This window comes from Parasteatoda tepidariorum, chromosome 12 (assembly GCF_982258835.1).
Source record: "Parasteatoda tepidariorum strain Cologne lab strain chromosome 12, Ptep-v5.0, whole genome shotgun sequence".
Taxonomy (NCBI): Eukaryota; Metazoa; Arthropoda; class Arachnida; order Araneae; family Theridiidae; genus Parasteatoda; species Parasteatoda tepidariorum.
This window is the reverse complement of record NC_141766.1, coordinates 37035285-37053735: the sequence shown is the minus strand read 5'-3', so window position 1 is coordinate 37053735 and position 18451 is coordinate 37035285. Positions and strand designations below refer to the sequence as shown.

Below are 18451 nucleotides of genomic sequence, written 5' to 3'. Positions count from 1 at the left end.
GAACCACAAATATTGGGAATTATGAATCCAAATGTGAACTTCCGGATGATTAAACCATAGCCACTTTCAAATAAAAAAATAAAATACAATGATTCCAATAATTTAAATGTCCAATTGAAGGAATTTTTCTTCTTAGTAAATAACTAATTAACTATTGACAATGTGAGCAAAACTCAATTGTACCTTAAATATATATCCCCCCCCAAAGAAAACATGATACATAAACATGATTCATGAAAACATAAATACCAAGATATTTATAAATTTTGGGTATTTAACCAGCTAAAAATCCAAGGTATTAACCCCTGCGTATTTTACATCTATAAACGTATGCATATATATTTGCAGATAAAAGTACTGTAATTTTCGACCTAGTGTTCACTTTGGTGCATATTCTGTGAAAAATTTTTTTATGTATATTGGTTTATTATAAATGTTGACTTATTGTCAAAATATCAACTTATAAAATTAGGGAAAAAATATGTATGAAATAGTTATTGTAAAAATTACACTCCCACTTTATAACAAAAAGAAATTAATAGAAAAATAAATCTTCAAGTTTCTTGCTTCCTACTTACAAGCTGGCTGATCAAATCTGAATTAACAGCTGATTATATACAACATCGCGCAAAGCGTCTATGCATTTGCTTCTATGAGAAATATATCACCAGAATAAATAGATAATAAAACTATGTAAAAAAATTTAAAAACAAAACATTACATAAAATATCAAATACTTTTAAGTGTTATTTTATGAATACAAAATACATATTACATTAAATAAACACTGAATCATACACTAAATAACCATTGACACTAAATAAGCGATATAAATTTATTCATTCATTTTAGTTCTTCCTAATCAGAATTAAATATGTTTAGAGTATTGTATTCTAAAGTTAAAAAAGTCATTGTTTCACTTGCTTTTACAGTGAGAGAAAATGAACAAAGACATAAGGTGGAATTTAAGAAATAAGAAGGAATGTTTAAAGAATATGGAGATAAATAAAGCTAAGAGGAAAGAGCAGAAACTAAGTCCTCCTTCCTACATTTTGTATTTAATTAAAAGACATTAATTTTACTGAAATGCTGAATTTAGGCCCCCGTGTCTTCGAGGGTCTATTGAACGTTATGCATAAAGAAAGAAATATCATTCATACATAAACTAAATTTATTAACTAAAAACAAGAACACAACCATCTGGTTTGACGGCCGAGAAATGAAAAAAGGTAAAGCTGGAAAAGTGAAAAACCAAATTACAACTCAGTTGTCAACGGAACGTTGCCAACGGTGTTAAATAAACTTAAAGCTTTAAATAAAGTTAGGTGAGGCTAGATCTATAGCTCACCATAGTACTCCCCCTCCAGTGAGATCCACGAACGTTACCAAAAATAAACTGCGCAAATGTTTATTGCGGGTAACGAACAGGTACTTGAACTTTTCTTCCTCTCATTGTAGTTTTGGTTAAAAATCGAGGAGAGTTTTCAAATTTAACCTTATGCTGTTTCGGTTTGGAAGGTGTAAGATTCGTGGATTGTTGTGAAGATTCCATACTGTTCTTTAGAATCAATTTATATGGAGGATTTGTGGGGAGATTTTCAACTCTTGGATGCACATTGGACGTATTGTCTGTAAAACATGGTTTAAGTCTGTCAATGGTTATTGTTGATTCTTTATTTCCAATTTTTAAGGTGAACACTTTGTTGTTGCGTTTAACAACTTTATGTGGGCCGTGATACAGAGGTTCGAGACTTCGGCGGCCACTGTCAATTCTCACAAACACATGTGTGCACGTTTTCAAGTCTCGATGCACAAAAATATTGTGCTGTCCGTGCCATGGTACTTGAGTAGGAAGCAACGTAGACATGAACTCACGAAGTCTTTGCAGAAAAATAGGGACATTGCGGGATTCTTTGCCAGTACTGGAAGGTCTGAAAAAATCTCCAGGCAATCGAAGGGTTGTGCCATAGAGCATCTCTGCACTTGAAAAGGTGAGGTCTTCTTTAATAGCAGTTCTAATTCCTAAAAGAATTAGTGGCAGGACTTCGACCCATTTTTCTGTGGCATAGGCTCTAATGGACGATTTTAAGTGTCGGTGAAAGCGTTCGACCATTGAATTAGCTTGTGGGTGGTAAGCTGTTGTTCGAGTTCTGTGTATACCCAGCATTCTGGATAATTGTGAAAAAAGTTCACTTTCAAACTGTGCTCCTCTATCAGTAGTTACAGTTTCTGGAACTCCAAAGCGAGCTATCCAGGTATTCAGTAGGGCAGCAGCAACCGTTTCAGCAGTGGTGTCAACAATTGGCGTTGCTTCAGGCCAACGCGTGAAGCGATCAATTGTTGTGAGACAAAATCTAAAACCTTTTGATGTAGGAAGTGGTCCGACGATATCAATATGTATATGCGCGAACCTATCAGAAGTTAGAGGATAATCTTTTAAAAGTGATTTCGTATGCCTTTGAATTTTAGCTCTCTGACACGAGACACAAGCTCGACACCACAGGGTACAATCTTTATTCAAGGAAGGCCAAATGAACCTTTGTTTAATGAGACGAATTGTTGCGCGTATACCGGGATGTGACAGGTTATGAAATTTGGAAAAAATTATTTGTCGATAAGATTGAGGAATAAATGGGCGTGCAACATTAGTAGAAGTATCACAACAAAGTATTATGCTGTCAGGAGGATATACAATATTTTTGAAAACTAAACTAGAATTAGCTAACGACTTTAAAGTGCTAAGTTCGGGATCGGATTTTTGTGCTGCTGCAAGTTCAGCGCAGTCCATTGGACCAGAGAGTGCTATTTCCTCAATGCGGGAAAGTGTTTCAGCAACAACATTTTCTTTTCCAGGCACGTGACGAATCGACGTTGTAAACTGACTTATATACTGTAAATGTCCGTTTACGAGGTGAAGAGTCATCCGATTTTTGCTGGAATGCGAAAGTCAGCGGTTTATGATCCGTTAGCACATAGAACTCTCTTCCCTCTAACATGTGAGCGAAGTACCGTATGGAAGAGTGGACTGCGAGAAAAGAATGCTAGAGGTTCGAGTGTGGAGTTTTTTAGCTGTTGAAGGACTGCGCCTATACCAATGTCGGACGCGTCTGTATGCAAAAACAATTTTGCGGCGGGTGTGGGGTGTGCAAGTGTTGCTGCATTAGAAATGGCTTGTTTGCAAGTTTCAAAAGCGCACACAGCTTCGGTTGTTCAATTAATGGGTGTAGAGTCTTTCTCTTTATTTGTGAGTAAGGAACTAAGAAGAGATTGTTTTTCGGAGGCGTGATCTATAAATCTATGATAAAAATTGAACATTGCTAAAAATCTACGTAATTCTGATACAGTTTTAGGTTGGGGAAAATCGGTAATTGCGGACACTTTACTAGGTGAAGGAGCAATTCCATCGGGAGACACTTCAAAACCTAAAAATGTTAACTTTGATTTTCCAAACACCCATTTTTCGGTATTCAAAACAATTCCGTATTCATCAAAACGTTTAAAAACTGTATTTAAGTGAGTTAAGTGTTCTTCTAAAGTTTTGGAAGCAATTAAAACGTCATCAAGGTATACGAAACAAAATTCTAATCCCCTTAAAACGACATGCATGAAGCGTTGGAAAGTTTGTCCTGCATTGCACAGCCCAAACATCATTTTAGTGAATTCGAATAAGCCAAAAGGGGTTATAACAGCTGTTTTTTCAATGTCTGCTTCCGCGACAGGGATCTGATGATACGCTCGAACAAAATCCAACTTTGAATAAATTTTTGAGTCATTTAGGCTATAAGCGAAATCATGAATGTGTGGGAGAGGGTATCTGTCTGGTATTGTAATAGAATTTAACCGTCTGTAATCACCGCATATTCTCCAAGTGCCGTTTGACATCGGCACCATATGAATGGGACTTGCCCATGGGCTACTTGAAGGCCTGCATAAGCTGGTTTTTAACATATAATCAAATTCTTTTTTAGCGGCTGCAAGTTTATCCGGTGGCAAACGTCTAGCTTTTGCAAACACCGGAGGACCTGTAGTTTGAATATGATGCTGAACATCATGAGTTGAAGTGTTGAAAGTTAAGTTATTCGTACATATGCGAGGGTACTGCAATAATAATTTTCGATAAGCAGCATCTTCTGCAATAGTTGTTAAACCCAAAGAGAAAGTAGGAAATGTTTCCCCTTTAATACCAGCGTAAGTTAAGGAATCAATCAATTTTTTATTTTTAAATCAACCTGCAATTTAAAATGGGTAAGAAAATCCGCTCCTAAAATTGGTTGAGTAACGTCAGCGACAAGAAATTTCCATTGAAATCCCCTGGAAATTCCGAAATCTAAAGTACATGTTGTCTGACCGTAAACTGCAATTTTCGAACCATTAGCAGCATAAATATCAAAAGATTTATTAGAAATCAAATTTTTCAGCATATGTGTTTTTGGAATAACTGAAACAGAAGCCCCGGTCTATAAGAAACTGGCGGTTGGTGAGCCTGTTGTATACAAATAAGCGACTTTGACTAGGACCGATATCTGCCGTCGCATGAACAGAGGGTCCAATCAGTTTTCCGAATTTTGAGCGTAATTACAAGGAGGAATGCATTTGTTAGCTTTAGTACCAGTTTAGTTTATAGTGATACCAGCATAGAGGTCCCGCCACAGTGCGCTGCGTCGACCTTGAACGAGAACCTTGTCTATGTGTGCTAAATTTATTTTTATTCAGATATTGTTGTCTAGACAAACGTGTAACGGTATCGGAAAGTTTACGAATTTCGTCCTCCAATTTTTGAAAACGTGAATTATCATCTGTCACATTTATAGAATTCACTGTCAATGAATTTTGAGTTACTTCCAAAATTTTATCGGTTTTCTCGGCTAGGAGAGATAAATTTTGCTCACCTTTTTCCATGCAAACTGAAAGAATTTGATGCACGGACACCGGTAAACGCTGAAGAAAAAGTGAACGTAAAATTTCTGAGCTTATAGAATTACCAGCCAGATCTTGCATGGAGCGTAATAAATGCGAAGGTCGTTTATCTCCCAATTCTAAGTCTTTAAGAAGCATTTTCAAACGAGCAGTTTCGGAATCTGCATAGTTTGCAATTATTCTATTTTTAATTGTTTCATATTTATTATCAGTAGGTGGCTGCCGAATAATATCCGAAATTAAAGTTAGAACGTCTCCATCTAGAGCAGACACAACGCAGTGATATTTTGTGTCGTCGGCACTTATCCCAGATACGACAAACTGAGATTCAATTGAATAAACCACACTTCTGGATTAGCGCGCCAAAACGGGGGTGCTTGAAAAGTGACGCGAGCAACATCTGCCACGTTTTCAGAAGCAGTAATTTCGTCAGGCATTTTGTTTATATGAGCGAGTCAGAGAGCAAAAAGGAAAGGCATGCACAATAAATCACAAATTAAAATTTCTAATCGAAGTATATCAAACATAAGTTAATAAATGCATTTTGAGAAAGAATGCAAAATACAGTTGAAGAATACTTCATTTTAAATTAAAATTATTGTAAGTGATAATGTTGAAACTAATTAATTGTTTTTCTTATACTCTAATTAAAAATTCATTGCTTTTTACACACTGTAATTGAAATTTATAGTAAATTAAGATTAAAGTAACAAAGTTTACGAAATTGAAAAGTAGTTATTAAATGTCAAATATAATGACAGAATATTTTAAAGAGTTCAATTAACTTTAGAGAAATATTAAAAAATTTGCAATACTTTAAGCATTTATAAATTTAAATTCCATCTAATATTTGAAATAAATGACCATATTTACGTCTTAGAATAAGCTTACTAAACGCCAGTTGACACCACCATGAAAGAAACATTCTATTTGCAGATTGTACGTGTTCTATGTCCAAACGGGTCACCACTTTTAGGCCCCCGTGTCTTCGAGGGTCTATTGAACGTTATGCATAAAGAAAGAAATACCATTCATACATAAACTAAATTTATTAACTAAAAACAAGAACACAACCATCTGGTTTGACGGCCGAGAAATGAAAAAAGGTAAAGCTGGAAAAGTGAAAAACCAAATTACAACTCAGTTGTCAACGGAACGTTGCCAACGGTGTTAAATAAACTTAAAGCTTTAAATAAAGTTAGGTGAGGCTAGATCTATAGCTCACCACTCTCCCCACATTGGTGACCTTCGGACGTGATGTGAACACGCCTACCTTGGCAAAAAAACGTCCACTTTGATCTGGATACGCCAACATCGGCAGTAACGCCTACTTCGTTGGATGGTCCACATTGAAAAGTTGACTTGCTACTTGTGACTGCATCATTATCCACCTCCTCACGCAATTGCTACTCAGTCTCATCTCGATCACACACAACGTCGGCTTGCATACTTGTGATTACTCGACTGCTAACGGCAACAGAGGAGCGACTACGACCGTGAAGTTAATACACCTCTCACATTCAGCACTCAAAAAATACGGTGATCTTAATACAGCTCTCCCGGCTTCGCACAAAACAGCAATGAATCAACTAGTGGCATCCATTAATCGAATTCTATCATAGCTATAATTCTGGTGGGGGAGTACTGTAGCGTGTCTACCACTACAAAATTACAATACAATTCACTAGTATATAAGACATGTTAACTCGACTCTATGTCGGGGTACCTTTTCATAGATGATGGTTGACATGGTCTGTAACTACTCTCCCCACACTGAACTACTGATTATCATATTTTAATCTAAAGCAAAGTTGATAAAACAGTAAACGTTTATTAGACTTTACTTTAAAAGAAAACTGTTTACTTTCAAAATTAATTTTTATTTTGTTTAACCTTTTTTCAACAAAATATTATGTATTAAGCTAATTTTGATCGATGGAAAGCTCCATCTATAAGAACAGACATGACGAATCTTTACAAGTGATGAAGAATTTGTGGAATACTGCCCTCTTCAGTCAACAAACCACATAAATGAAATTGTCACCCCCTTAACAAGCAAGCCATGGATAATAGGCCAAAAATCAAAATACACTTGAGTTTTATAACTTATGAGGTCATAAATACCTGGATATCTATGAATTTTGCAGGGAAGGGATAAATATAAACTTACTATTTACTTATCCAACATTCATAATGGGGTCTAAATATTTTTAATTTGTTTTTATAGCTTTTCAATGCTTAAACAGCACTTTGATCAAATTAAGATAAGACTATATAAAAATTTAAAAAATGGGTTTTTCATTCATTAATTGATACATCAAAATTAACTAAATCAATTAGCAGTTTATATTTTAACCCATAATGGATAAAAAATAAAAATGAACTCTCAAAATATATTTCCATCCTAATACAGGCCCAAATTAATTGAAATTTTTCTAAACTTAAAAAAATACTAGGAGCTTCACATCTTACCTTAAAAAATAACCTTTTGTCCATAAAGTCAATTTTATCATCCTGACAACCAAATTCAGCAACACATTGCCGAAATTCGTTCAATCTATATTCCCGACTATTTTCATAAAAAATTTTTTCCACAATAGAAAATTGCAAATTGTGAACAACAGTTTCAACAGGTGGAATTCCAATCTGTACATAAAAATACATAATGAGAGAGAATATAAATACAAACATAGTTCAACACACCATATCAACTAATCAATTACACTTATCAGAGGGAAAACAATTAATACTTTTGAACTTTAACTATGTAAAATTTTCTAATTTTATTGAAAAGAAATTAAATACTTAAATACAAAAACAAGCAAACAGCATACATTTCCCTCATATCAATATCCTCTTAATTTGTTAATGTGAGATTTGCTTGTCAGGCAAATCTAGCCTTCTTGGCTAATATTTTTTATACACAGTTCCATTAAAATGTTTTGCTTTTACATTAAAACTTACTTGGCAATTAAATTTCAAAGGAAATCCTCATAACCTCTTATTAATTAATAGTAATATATATATATATTTGCACAAAACAGGGTCATGGTATATCACAGGATTAACGAGATTTAGTAGCTATAAAAAAAGCATTCAGAAAGAAAAAAAAAAATTTATAATTTTGTTTCAAAGCAATAATTCTTCAGGGTAATTTCTATATTAATTTTTTTTTTTTTTGAAACATGACCCAGACACAGAATTACTTTATTGTAACAATACATTGTAGTAGACTCCTTACAGACACAAGTGTAATAATTACTTTATTGTTCTAGTCATAGAAACACATTGATCAATTTGTTCCATTTACTACTGATTTTAAGATTTACTACTTTATTCTTGCATACATGGAATTTCATAGTACAATAAGTTTTATTCTTTTTTTTCTTCTGAATTTAAAATTTATGTTTTTATTAAACTCTAAGAAAATATTACAAACAATGTTGCAGAGCTGAAAAGCTCAAAATGCTTTTTTCTAATTTTTACGTTTCAAAAATGAAATACCTTACCTTGCATTTATGCTATGAACTTTACTATTTACTATAAGAAAACAAATATAAGATTTTGATGTTTATAACTACAGTGAAAAATCCCATATCCAAAACTTTGGCGAGTCTGGAAAATAGGATTTATCCGGACAATATGTCTTTAAAGTAAACAAACATCAAAAACCATCCTTATTCAATAAAAAATAACAAATAGACGATAATTAATGTACATTTCAATCAACAATTAATAAATCCATGTGGTTTGCGTGATTGCATTATTTTCACAGCTTTTGTAACAGATTCCCACATGGTTTTCAAAATCTCAGATATTTTAATATGCTATTATAACATACCACTAATTCCTAATCACGCTTTTGAATAATCACTTACTGACCCACTTCAGTCGCGACAATTTCATTGCAAATCTGCAATTTTTTCTCACTCTGAAAATTTGCGATTTTTTGCAGGAATAATCCTTTTATGCAATACTTGATTTTTTTTTGCACTATAGCTAAATGCTAAATTTTGTTTCCATGACACAATTTTTTTTCTGGATTGTTGCAGGAATCGGATTAAAACCTAGCAAAAAGTGGGAGTCAGTTAAAAAATCATAAAGAAGCAGAAAAGTAGAGGATTCTCAACCTTGCATACTTTCTTTAACAAATCGCAAATGCAAAAAAAAATAATAATAATTTTTTTTTGTTTAAGAAAATAAAAGTTTTGTTTATTTTGATTGTTAAGAAATGTTTGGAAAAAGGGACCCTTCCGGTAAACGGATGTCCAGATATGGGACTTTATACTGTATTATATATTTTAAGCTTCTTGTTAAAAATAGCAAGCAACACCATTAAAACAAAGTTTATATAAAATTATTTAAAAAGCATAATATAATTCAATAATTAAAATGAAATGAAGTAATGACGGTTACTAAAATATCAGCATTGTTTTTTTAAATATTTGCTGATACATAAATGATTAAAGTGTAAATACTGCAACATATTTTACTTCAATCTTTTCTTTTACCAATTGAGCTCACCATTTCTTAAACAGTGTTTATATTGGTCACTGTAGCAAATCAAAATTGCATGAAATAACAAAGCAGAACATAAGCTGCTTTTTTTACACAAAATAAAAGAAACATTGGCCAGATCCAATGAGAAAATTTTTGTTAAGAACCTTTATTTAACAAGATCCCGAAATACAAAAATTGAGTTACATAAAAAAAAGTGTCTATCTTATAATACACATTCAAATGTGAACCTATTGTTAAAACTAAATAATAAAATCAAAAAAGTAAATTTTTTAAAATAAAGTTTAAATAAAAAAAACTCAGTTAAATTTGAAAAACAAAAATTAATTTTTCGTCAAATAGATATTTTGTCTAACTATTAATGAAAAAACCTTATTTCAATCATAAAATACTGACAAGAATTCTTACCTGTTCCATAACTTGAGTTTTCTTAGTTCGCCATAAAACTTGATTTAAGACAGCCTTTAACGTATCTGAACATCCATTCATAAAAGGTTTCCACAACAGTTCCTGCCACCAAATTTTCTCATTGAAAGGATCATAGCCCAGAAATAGTAGTAATCCATATAAATCTAAATAGATGATAGAAAATACATTATCTAAAGCAAGTACTTAGACTAATACTATAGAATGATTTCTTTAGATCGAAATAACTTTAACAGATTGCCAGTGACTTTAAGTCGATTCGCGATAACCAAGCACAATAACTTTATTATCTCGGCAACTCAAATTTTTAATTAGGTCTTGACACTATGACAGAGTAAGTGTTTTGAAGTTATGATTGTTTAAGAACTAAAATTTAGTTTCTGTGAAGATTGACTTAGATAAGATTGAGATTAGCTACTTTGTTAATTGCCATATTTCGCTTTTTTATGTCACTGTTTCCTCAATTCTTTTTGCCAAATTGTCTTAATTTGACATCTTTTTAACTGTGAAATTTCGTCTTGCATTTTTCATTTAGTGCACATGAACACAATTACTTACAACACATATTTTCAAATCTAATTAACCTGTACAGAGCTTTCTATTATAATATATAGAAGGAATGGGGGCACAATAACTAAATTTGTTATAATTAAATCTTAACAACTTTGACTACAATTCATTAAAAAAATGTTTTGATTGCACAATGTATACTTGAACATAATTTTTTTTTAAATATGAGTTTTTGATAGCTGAAAACACAGCAAAAAAAATATCCTATAACCAAGAAGGTAAAGCTTTCAACACAATAAACGTCACAGAAGGTATAATAGATGTTAAGTCAATGTGAGAGAAAGGGATAATAAAAGACTATGGGAAATTAGTAACTTGTTTTCTTTTATATTGATTGCTTGAATGGTCTACACCAACACTGGAGTGTACAGCATTCAGGATTCCGTTTTTTTAATCAAAAAACCGATTTTGAGGTGACAAGTATCCAATTATTTACAAAAATGTTTTTCTAAAGTAACTTTACAGCTGGAAAAAATTCCAGCAGATGGTTTATTTGCTTACAAAGGAATGATCTAAATATTATTTTGTAAGAAAAGGTGTTTTTTGTTTGTTTGTTTTTTAGTTTTAAAATCATTTTCTTCTCAACAAGTTTAACTCATAAAAATTGAATAAGGAAACATTATACATTAAAATAAAAATAATTATTTTAACACAAAATTAATTTAATTTTTCTAGGATTTTTATGTGATGGCTTAATCCACAGATGAAACCATCAAAAACTACTCTGATAGCATTTCCAGTCGAAAACCTAGTTCATATGAGTACAAAGGTGATTTAAATTTAAGCTCATTTCAGATAGTTCTGTAATTAAATTTACCAAGTTTTGTTTAAAGTTTGTGATTATCATTTGCTGCTAGATTTTTGAAGAAAGATTGCTTCGTTTTAATAAGTTTAAAAAAAATTAAAAACTCTTAACTTGATAGTAAAAGTAAGTCTTTTAAATGAAGTAGAAAGATGTTCAACCATGAGAAAAAATGATACAATATATTTAAGTATAGTACTTTCCAGAATACGCTGTTAAAAAAAATTAAAAAAATGAGAAAACATCCAAAAGCTTGATGAATGAATAAGCTCTCTATCAGAAAGAAGATAAATGTTTATCCTTCAAGCAATATAGCAAGTTGCTTAATTTATTATCTACACTATGAATTAATATAGAAAACTATTGTTTCGGTAAAGTCAAAAACAGTAAAAATTAATTAGAGGTCTTATTTTTCCTTTAGTTCCTAAGTTCATATGAATTGACAACATATACGCATGCATATAGTGTCTACTTTGATTTGTACAGCCCCATTATAATGACTATCATGATAACGATAATAAAGTCCCATTTGATACCAGATGATAATTATATCAAATAAAGGAATATCCTTTACCTTGAAATGATTTCTGAATTGGAGTTCCTGTTATACACCAACGATTAATAGAATGCAGTTGCCAGGCTAGTTGAGACACTTTTGCCGAAACATTTTCGACCATTTGAGCTTCATCAAGGCATATACGCCACCATTCTATACTTAGCAAAGGAGATGGAATGCAGCGATATTTCTGTGGATTTCGAAGAGCACGCTGGTTATCTCCTAAAAAGCAATTGAGTAATTTCCAATGTAATATTTATAACATGTAAAGAAACACTGGTTAAGTATGTTTAAACATAGTAAGTAAAATGCCTTTTACCCTGCAAGATATTCTTATTTAAAAATGTATTAATTAATAAATCACAAGCATAAAAAAGGTAAAAAGATTTAAATTAAGCTAAGGGGATAAAAAAACTACTGAGTATTTCAAGTTTTGTGAAAAATTTCATACATAGATTAATTTTTTCTTTAATTGCTAGACAATCTACTTTTCTCTTTTAAAAAAATTCAATTAGAATATTGTTTCTGGTAAACCCAAATAAAGCAGCCCCAATAAGTTTCCTTTTAACAAATATTCTGTTTTTTTAAGACATTTTAGAAATAAGAAGAAATTATAAATTATATTCAATTCAATATTAGGCACTCAAATAGGTATTAATTTCACTAATTGTTCAAAATAGCACATGCTTTTTATAGCCAGTACACAGACGTTATAATTGCAAAAAAATTTTGCAAATAAAAAGTCATTTCACTCTGCATTTATAGTCAAATAGTTAATGTAGCTGGGTAAAAAAAAAGGAGATAGCAATTATGTACTATTCTAAAATTGTTTCTCAATGAAATAGACACTTTTTCCTATTTCAAACGTATTTTCATTGCAACAAAGTTTAATTATGATATTGAAGCAGGTGAATATAATGATGGCACTGATTTCCTAACAGAAATATACACAGGGATGAGATTAGCCAAAAGGCAAAAAAGCTGAATTTCCACGATAGTAAATTTTACGCAAGCGCAACCCTTTAATAATAAATTCCAGACAGTTTAAGGTAATAAATAATGTGTTGACATACAATTGTGTACTAATCTATTATTATATAAATGATTACATTGATACTTAACATTTAGTGAAAATAAAAATTACCAATTGAAAAAATAAAGCTGGAAATTATATTTTTCCTCAGTTTCTGTAAGAGACAATTATTACTTGAAAAACTACCTGGTTTAACAAATTAAAACTACTGAGAATATACACTAATATTTCATTTCTTTTAATAAATACTGTTATGTGATTTATAGCAAATATATCAGTAATATTATTTTTTAAATTATATTGGAAAAAAAAAAACTTTAACAATGGACCGAATCATTATGTTCATATTATAGTCTAATCTAACTAGAGCCCACTGAAATATATCAATAACAGTAAAGTAGAAATATATAGTAACTCCTTAACATACAAAAATTGATATTTTAGTTTGAAAAATTATATGACAATCAGCAACTGTTTAGATAATTGTTTTTTATTTGATAAGAATTTTGCATTTTATAGCATAAATAACAACAATTATAAACAAAATTTTGATGATGAGTTAATTAACTCTTTTTCCAAAAAAAAAATAAAAATTTAATTAAATCCCTTTTTAAGTGAATGCTTTTGTCTGCTATATCTTTTATGTTCGCTATATTTAGTCGTTAGTCCATCTTCAAACATTTTGTGACAAATCCTATTTTTTCTTCTTTGCAAGAACAGGATGTAAGTTCTGAATACATTCCCTTCCAGTTTCTCTGATGTTGTAACACTTACATATACTAATAATCGTCGTTAGAAAAACAGTCACCTCTATAGTAACTAATTATAAAAAAAATTTACTTCTTACAAGAATCGCGATAGTTGATCTTAAAATTGCGTGAATATAAATAATTATGGATTTTGAAATCACATGAATATGAAACTAGATATACGATTTTGAAAATGAGAAAATACAAACTGGGATATAGAATTTTTAAAACGCGTAAATACAAATCACGATTCATAATTTTTAGATCACGTAAATGCGAATCATGATGCGTAATTTTTAGATTGCATAAATACGAATTATGATGCATAATTTTTAGAATGCGTAAATGCGAATCCCAATGCCTTATTTTAAAATCACGTATAAATACGAAAATCAATGCTTGATATTATAAACCGCATGAGCAAATCAAGACATTGAATTTTAAACTTGCATGAATATGAATCGCTACATAGGTTTTTAAAAAGGCATAAATAGGAATCACAATATCGGATTTTTAAATCTCGTAAATAAGAGTCGCAACGTACAATATTCAAATCGCGTGAATAAGAATCGCAACAGGCAAATATGAAATGCTATGCTTGATATTAAAATCGTGTGAATAAGAATCGAGATATTAGCAGATTCCAGGCTTGGGACCTCTAAAAGGCTTGTCAGAAGCAGCGTCGTTTGAACTACGAAAATCGGATCTATCTGGAGGGCGGGTAAAAAATTCGGAAAATCTTATCTACTGCGTGTAAAAGGGGTGAAAATTGCTAAAATAAGTAAAAATGAGAAAGGATTGACAGCTATGTAGTTTGAATTTTCTGTTTCTCCTTGAAAATCGGTGAATTTTCTGAAAAAGCAAAATACTTAAAAAAAAGTTAAATTTTTAGAAAATCTGAATTTTTGATAAAAATAAGCTGAAATTCAAGAGATAAAAGTGAAAAAAGCGGAAATCCGCTAAAAAGTGGAAAAATCTCATCCCTGTATACAATACAATACAATACTCAGGAAGAAAGACTGGACTATATATGGGTTTAAAAGGTCCAGCTTGTTAGAAAAAAAATCCTACACATTGAATAACAACAGAATAATAAATTATATAAATATTAAAATATAAATATTTGACTCCTAAATAAAATAAAAATTAAAAAAATATCATATTTTTGCTGTCCTGGAAAGCTATGGTTTGTCCAAACTGATTTCTGTAAAACTGGATCGGCTGCAATATATTAAAAAAATATTGCAGATATTTAAACTAGCCATCTCTCTCCTCTATGGTCATCTAATCTACTCACTCTATATTAAAATATATTATTAGAAATTTGTAATTATAAATAGGTCAAACTTATTTTATGACAAATATAATAAAATATATTACAATAAATATGTCAAATTAGCTTTCAGATCATGTTCAGAACTTTAAAAAAAATTTATGTTCTAACAAAATGTTTTATGTTGACAATTATTTGCATCTTTTCTCTAGCAATTTTGCTTTAAGATAATTTAATTTTACTAATCAGCTTAGTGATTTAATAAAAGTTAGTTGCACTGTTAGACTAAATAGTAAAAAAGAAAGTTTAATTATGCTGAAATTATTTTGCATCAATAGATAAAATACAATTTTATGAGTTAAAACTGTACAATTTGCTTCAAAATTATAATTAAGTTATTAAAAGTCATATATAAGGATTTCTAAATAGACTGTCTACAAGAGAGTTCAGACATTATAAAATTGAAAATTTTTACAAAGATAAATTTTTTGAAAATGTAATCTTCTTATAATATTTTGAAAATAAAATAATATTTGAAACAAATAACAATTTAAAAAGTTTACAATTTATTTTTCTTTATATATTAAGTTTATTACAACTGTATCTTAAGAAGTATTTAATGACTCTAATGCATATTTCTGGAACAAAACTATCATTAGCAAATCATATTTCTAATAAATTTAACAAACTATCTGAATTTATAATAATGAAGACATAACAAGGAGAGAGAAAATATTACAAGGAGAGAGAATATTACATGAGTCACGCTTAGTACCTATACAAGAGTATTTTAAAATCTTGGTCAAAAATAAAACTTAGTTATCATAAAATGTATGCAAATTTTATCAAAAAATAACAAGTTTCTTAAATAAAAAAAGGAATAGCAATAAGATTGCGATTTCAGGTAATACTGGATAATAAAGTTATACTAGCTTAAAGCTTTGAAAACTGCAACTGAAGTATAAAAAGACAATTACCAAGATAACAGCCTATTCTTTAAAAATATGATTAACACTTAGTTCCTACAGTGTTTTATCCCCTCCAAGTCCTACCTTGCAGCCTCAATGCGGCAGGGTGTGTGGTGTCAATGGGTGGAATAAGCGAAGTACGTCAGGAGTTTTATCTCTTGGTAGGGTCCCCAGGCATGAAGGCCATTCCATTATGCACAGCTAAGTGCTTCGCAGGCTCCTGAGCAATTTCGGACTTCTACCGTCGGGTGCTCAAGGTATAATATGAACAAATAGAAGATGCTCTATTTCTCTTCTTTATCATGAATGGTACACCTATTACTCTTAAACAGGGTGCATAGCAAAATTTTTCAACAAAAAATAAGCAACTTTTAAGCACTTTTCAAGAACTCAAAAAATATTTTTAAGCATTTTGAAAAATATCATAATTAGACAGGGTTGGTAAGTTTTTGACAATTGACGGTTTTATCCAGTTTTATTTACAGTGACGAAGACGATGGTTCGTCACAAACGATGAAATTAACAAGAGAAATGAAATTTTCTATCGCTAATAGAGAAAAAAAATTTACAATGCTTAGCTGGTCCCCGTAATCAGCAAAAATTCGAAAGATTTTTCGATTCTATAACAGAGGTCGGAAAATGCAGTCTGAAATTGAGAATCTCTTGCAGAATGCAGCAGGGTTGCATATGAAAGGCAAAACTCCTTACCACTGAATCCAGCTCAGTATACACAAATGTGGATCCATAAGTATTTTATCAAGCATGTAAAACAAATGGTGTTTTAATACACTACAGACCGACAGTACGCCGAAATAGATAGGGGTTGAATTAATTGTGAAAATGTTGTATAAAAAATTATTTGCATAATTTGTGGCGAAAATCAACATGGTAAAGAAAAACATCACATTTCGGAAAGGGGAAAATTAACACTTTTTAAAAACACACATGGAAAAAAGCACTTTTAAGAGCTTTTAAAAAACGAAAATCGAAAATAAGCACCTTTAAGCACTTTTTAAAAAGCTACGCACCCTGTTAAAACCACATCATCCTTTGAGCAGGTTAACAAGGGATGCTTTTGTGATTTAGGAAGAGGACCTAGAACAAAAAGTTTGCTGGAGTCTCTAAATGGACCTAACACGTTTAACTTCCGGTCCCTTAAGGACCATCAAATTCTCATGTGGTAGCAAGAAGATTGATATTTGTAGAAAGTGCAATATGAATGGAGCTACTTCACAACATCTGCTGAGTTGTGTTAGCTTGGTGGGGGATGACCTTTTAAAGCAAATCCTGACAAAGTGCTCGGGGTGATTAGGGCAAACAAACTCATGAATCTAATAAGATTCAGATTAGAAGGAAAAGAAAGAAGTGTTTTATACTAGATAAGATGAAATTTCCATTATGAAAAGGATTAAATTATACATGATGAACTACTCTAACATAATCAAACAAAACTCATATTTACCATGCGGCAAATTTAGGTAATTAATTTCTGATTTGAAAACTTCATAAGCTGTCACAACAATGTCATTATCTGCAAGAACTGATGGATGAATAAATTTCTGCTGATTCACTCCTAAATACACATAAACTTTCACACCACCTTCTTTCACATGTTTATTAATCTCCTCTTCCCACTGATGTAAAATGACAGATGGTGATACAATTAATGTAGCTCGAGACTTCAAAATTTTCTAAGAAAAAAGAAATATTAAAACATAAAATATAGTTTGATAAATTAAGAAAAACTATATAGGTAACTAAAGAGTACATTTTATTTCGATAATAGTAAGTTTTATCTCAGTTAAAATTGAAAAATAAAATTTATCTTTTTTAGCAGTCCAACTAATATTATCTAAAAAATTTATTTGGCAGAGCACTATCACTTTTTTAGAAAAGTTAAGGGATGGAAGAATTAAGTTGAGAAAAATTTTTTTTAACAGTTCATAAATTACTAATTATAATTCATGCAGAAATAGATTTATTTTGAACATGTTATCAAATTTACTCTGGCTTCATGGTTTCTAAAAAGTAAATTTTGTTTCCTTAACAGTTAGGATGTTTTTGCAATCTGCAATAAACAGAGCAAAAGCTCTAAAATTTCAGATCCCTTAAAAAGAAATACAAGAAGGTCTGATTATAAAAAAAATTTCAAAAAATACTTTATTCCTCTTAATTCAAATTATTTAGTTTATTTATTCATCTTGTAATTTCTCTATAAATAAATAAAAAAATATTTACTAAAATTTAATTTTGGTATTGATTTTGAACTACATATTATGTTTCATTATAATTAAATTGATAAGATTCATTATATTCATAACATTCATTATATGAACAATTCAGCAAAATCTTCATTTAAAGCTTTGTGAAATGTTAGACATTAAGAGCCAATATTTTTACTTTTTTTGATATTTCATACATTAAAATGCACCCATAACATTCTCGCAAGATACAGGGTCAGGCACTTTCGGTTTTTTATAAACAACAAAAAAAGCACATTAGCAAAATAGCAAGATCAATTAATTATATTAAAAAATTGACTAATGGAACAAAAAGTAAAACAAACTCAACATATCAAAATTTTGAAAATAGATCAGATTAAGCTAAAAAAAGAGGAAAATAGCAGTAAATACAATTAT

General features: G+C 30.6%; 1 protein-coding gene across 1 annotated transcript in view; it reads right to left on the bottom strand.

Annotated features, from left to right (window-relative positions):
* LOC107444366 (E3 ubiquitin-protein ligase SHPRH) overlaps positions 1 to 18451 on the bottom strand; it is a 142771-nt gene that overhangs the window by 78497 nt on the left and 45823 nt on the right. The window contains exons 7-10 of the mRNA XM_071188261.2: positions 17275 to 17503; positions 11808 to 12011; positions 9844 to 10007; positions 7390 to 7563 (exon numbers count right to left, since the gene is read on the bottom strand). Coding sequence (XP_071044362.1) covers positions 7390 to 7563; positions 9844 to 10007; positions 11808 to 12011; positions 17275 to 17503 — 771 coding nt within the window. The remainder of the gene's footprint in view (positions 1 to 7389; positions 7564 to 9843; positions 10008 to 11807; positions 12012 to 17274; positions 17504 to 18451) is intronic.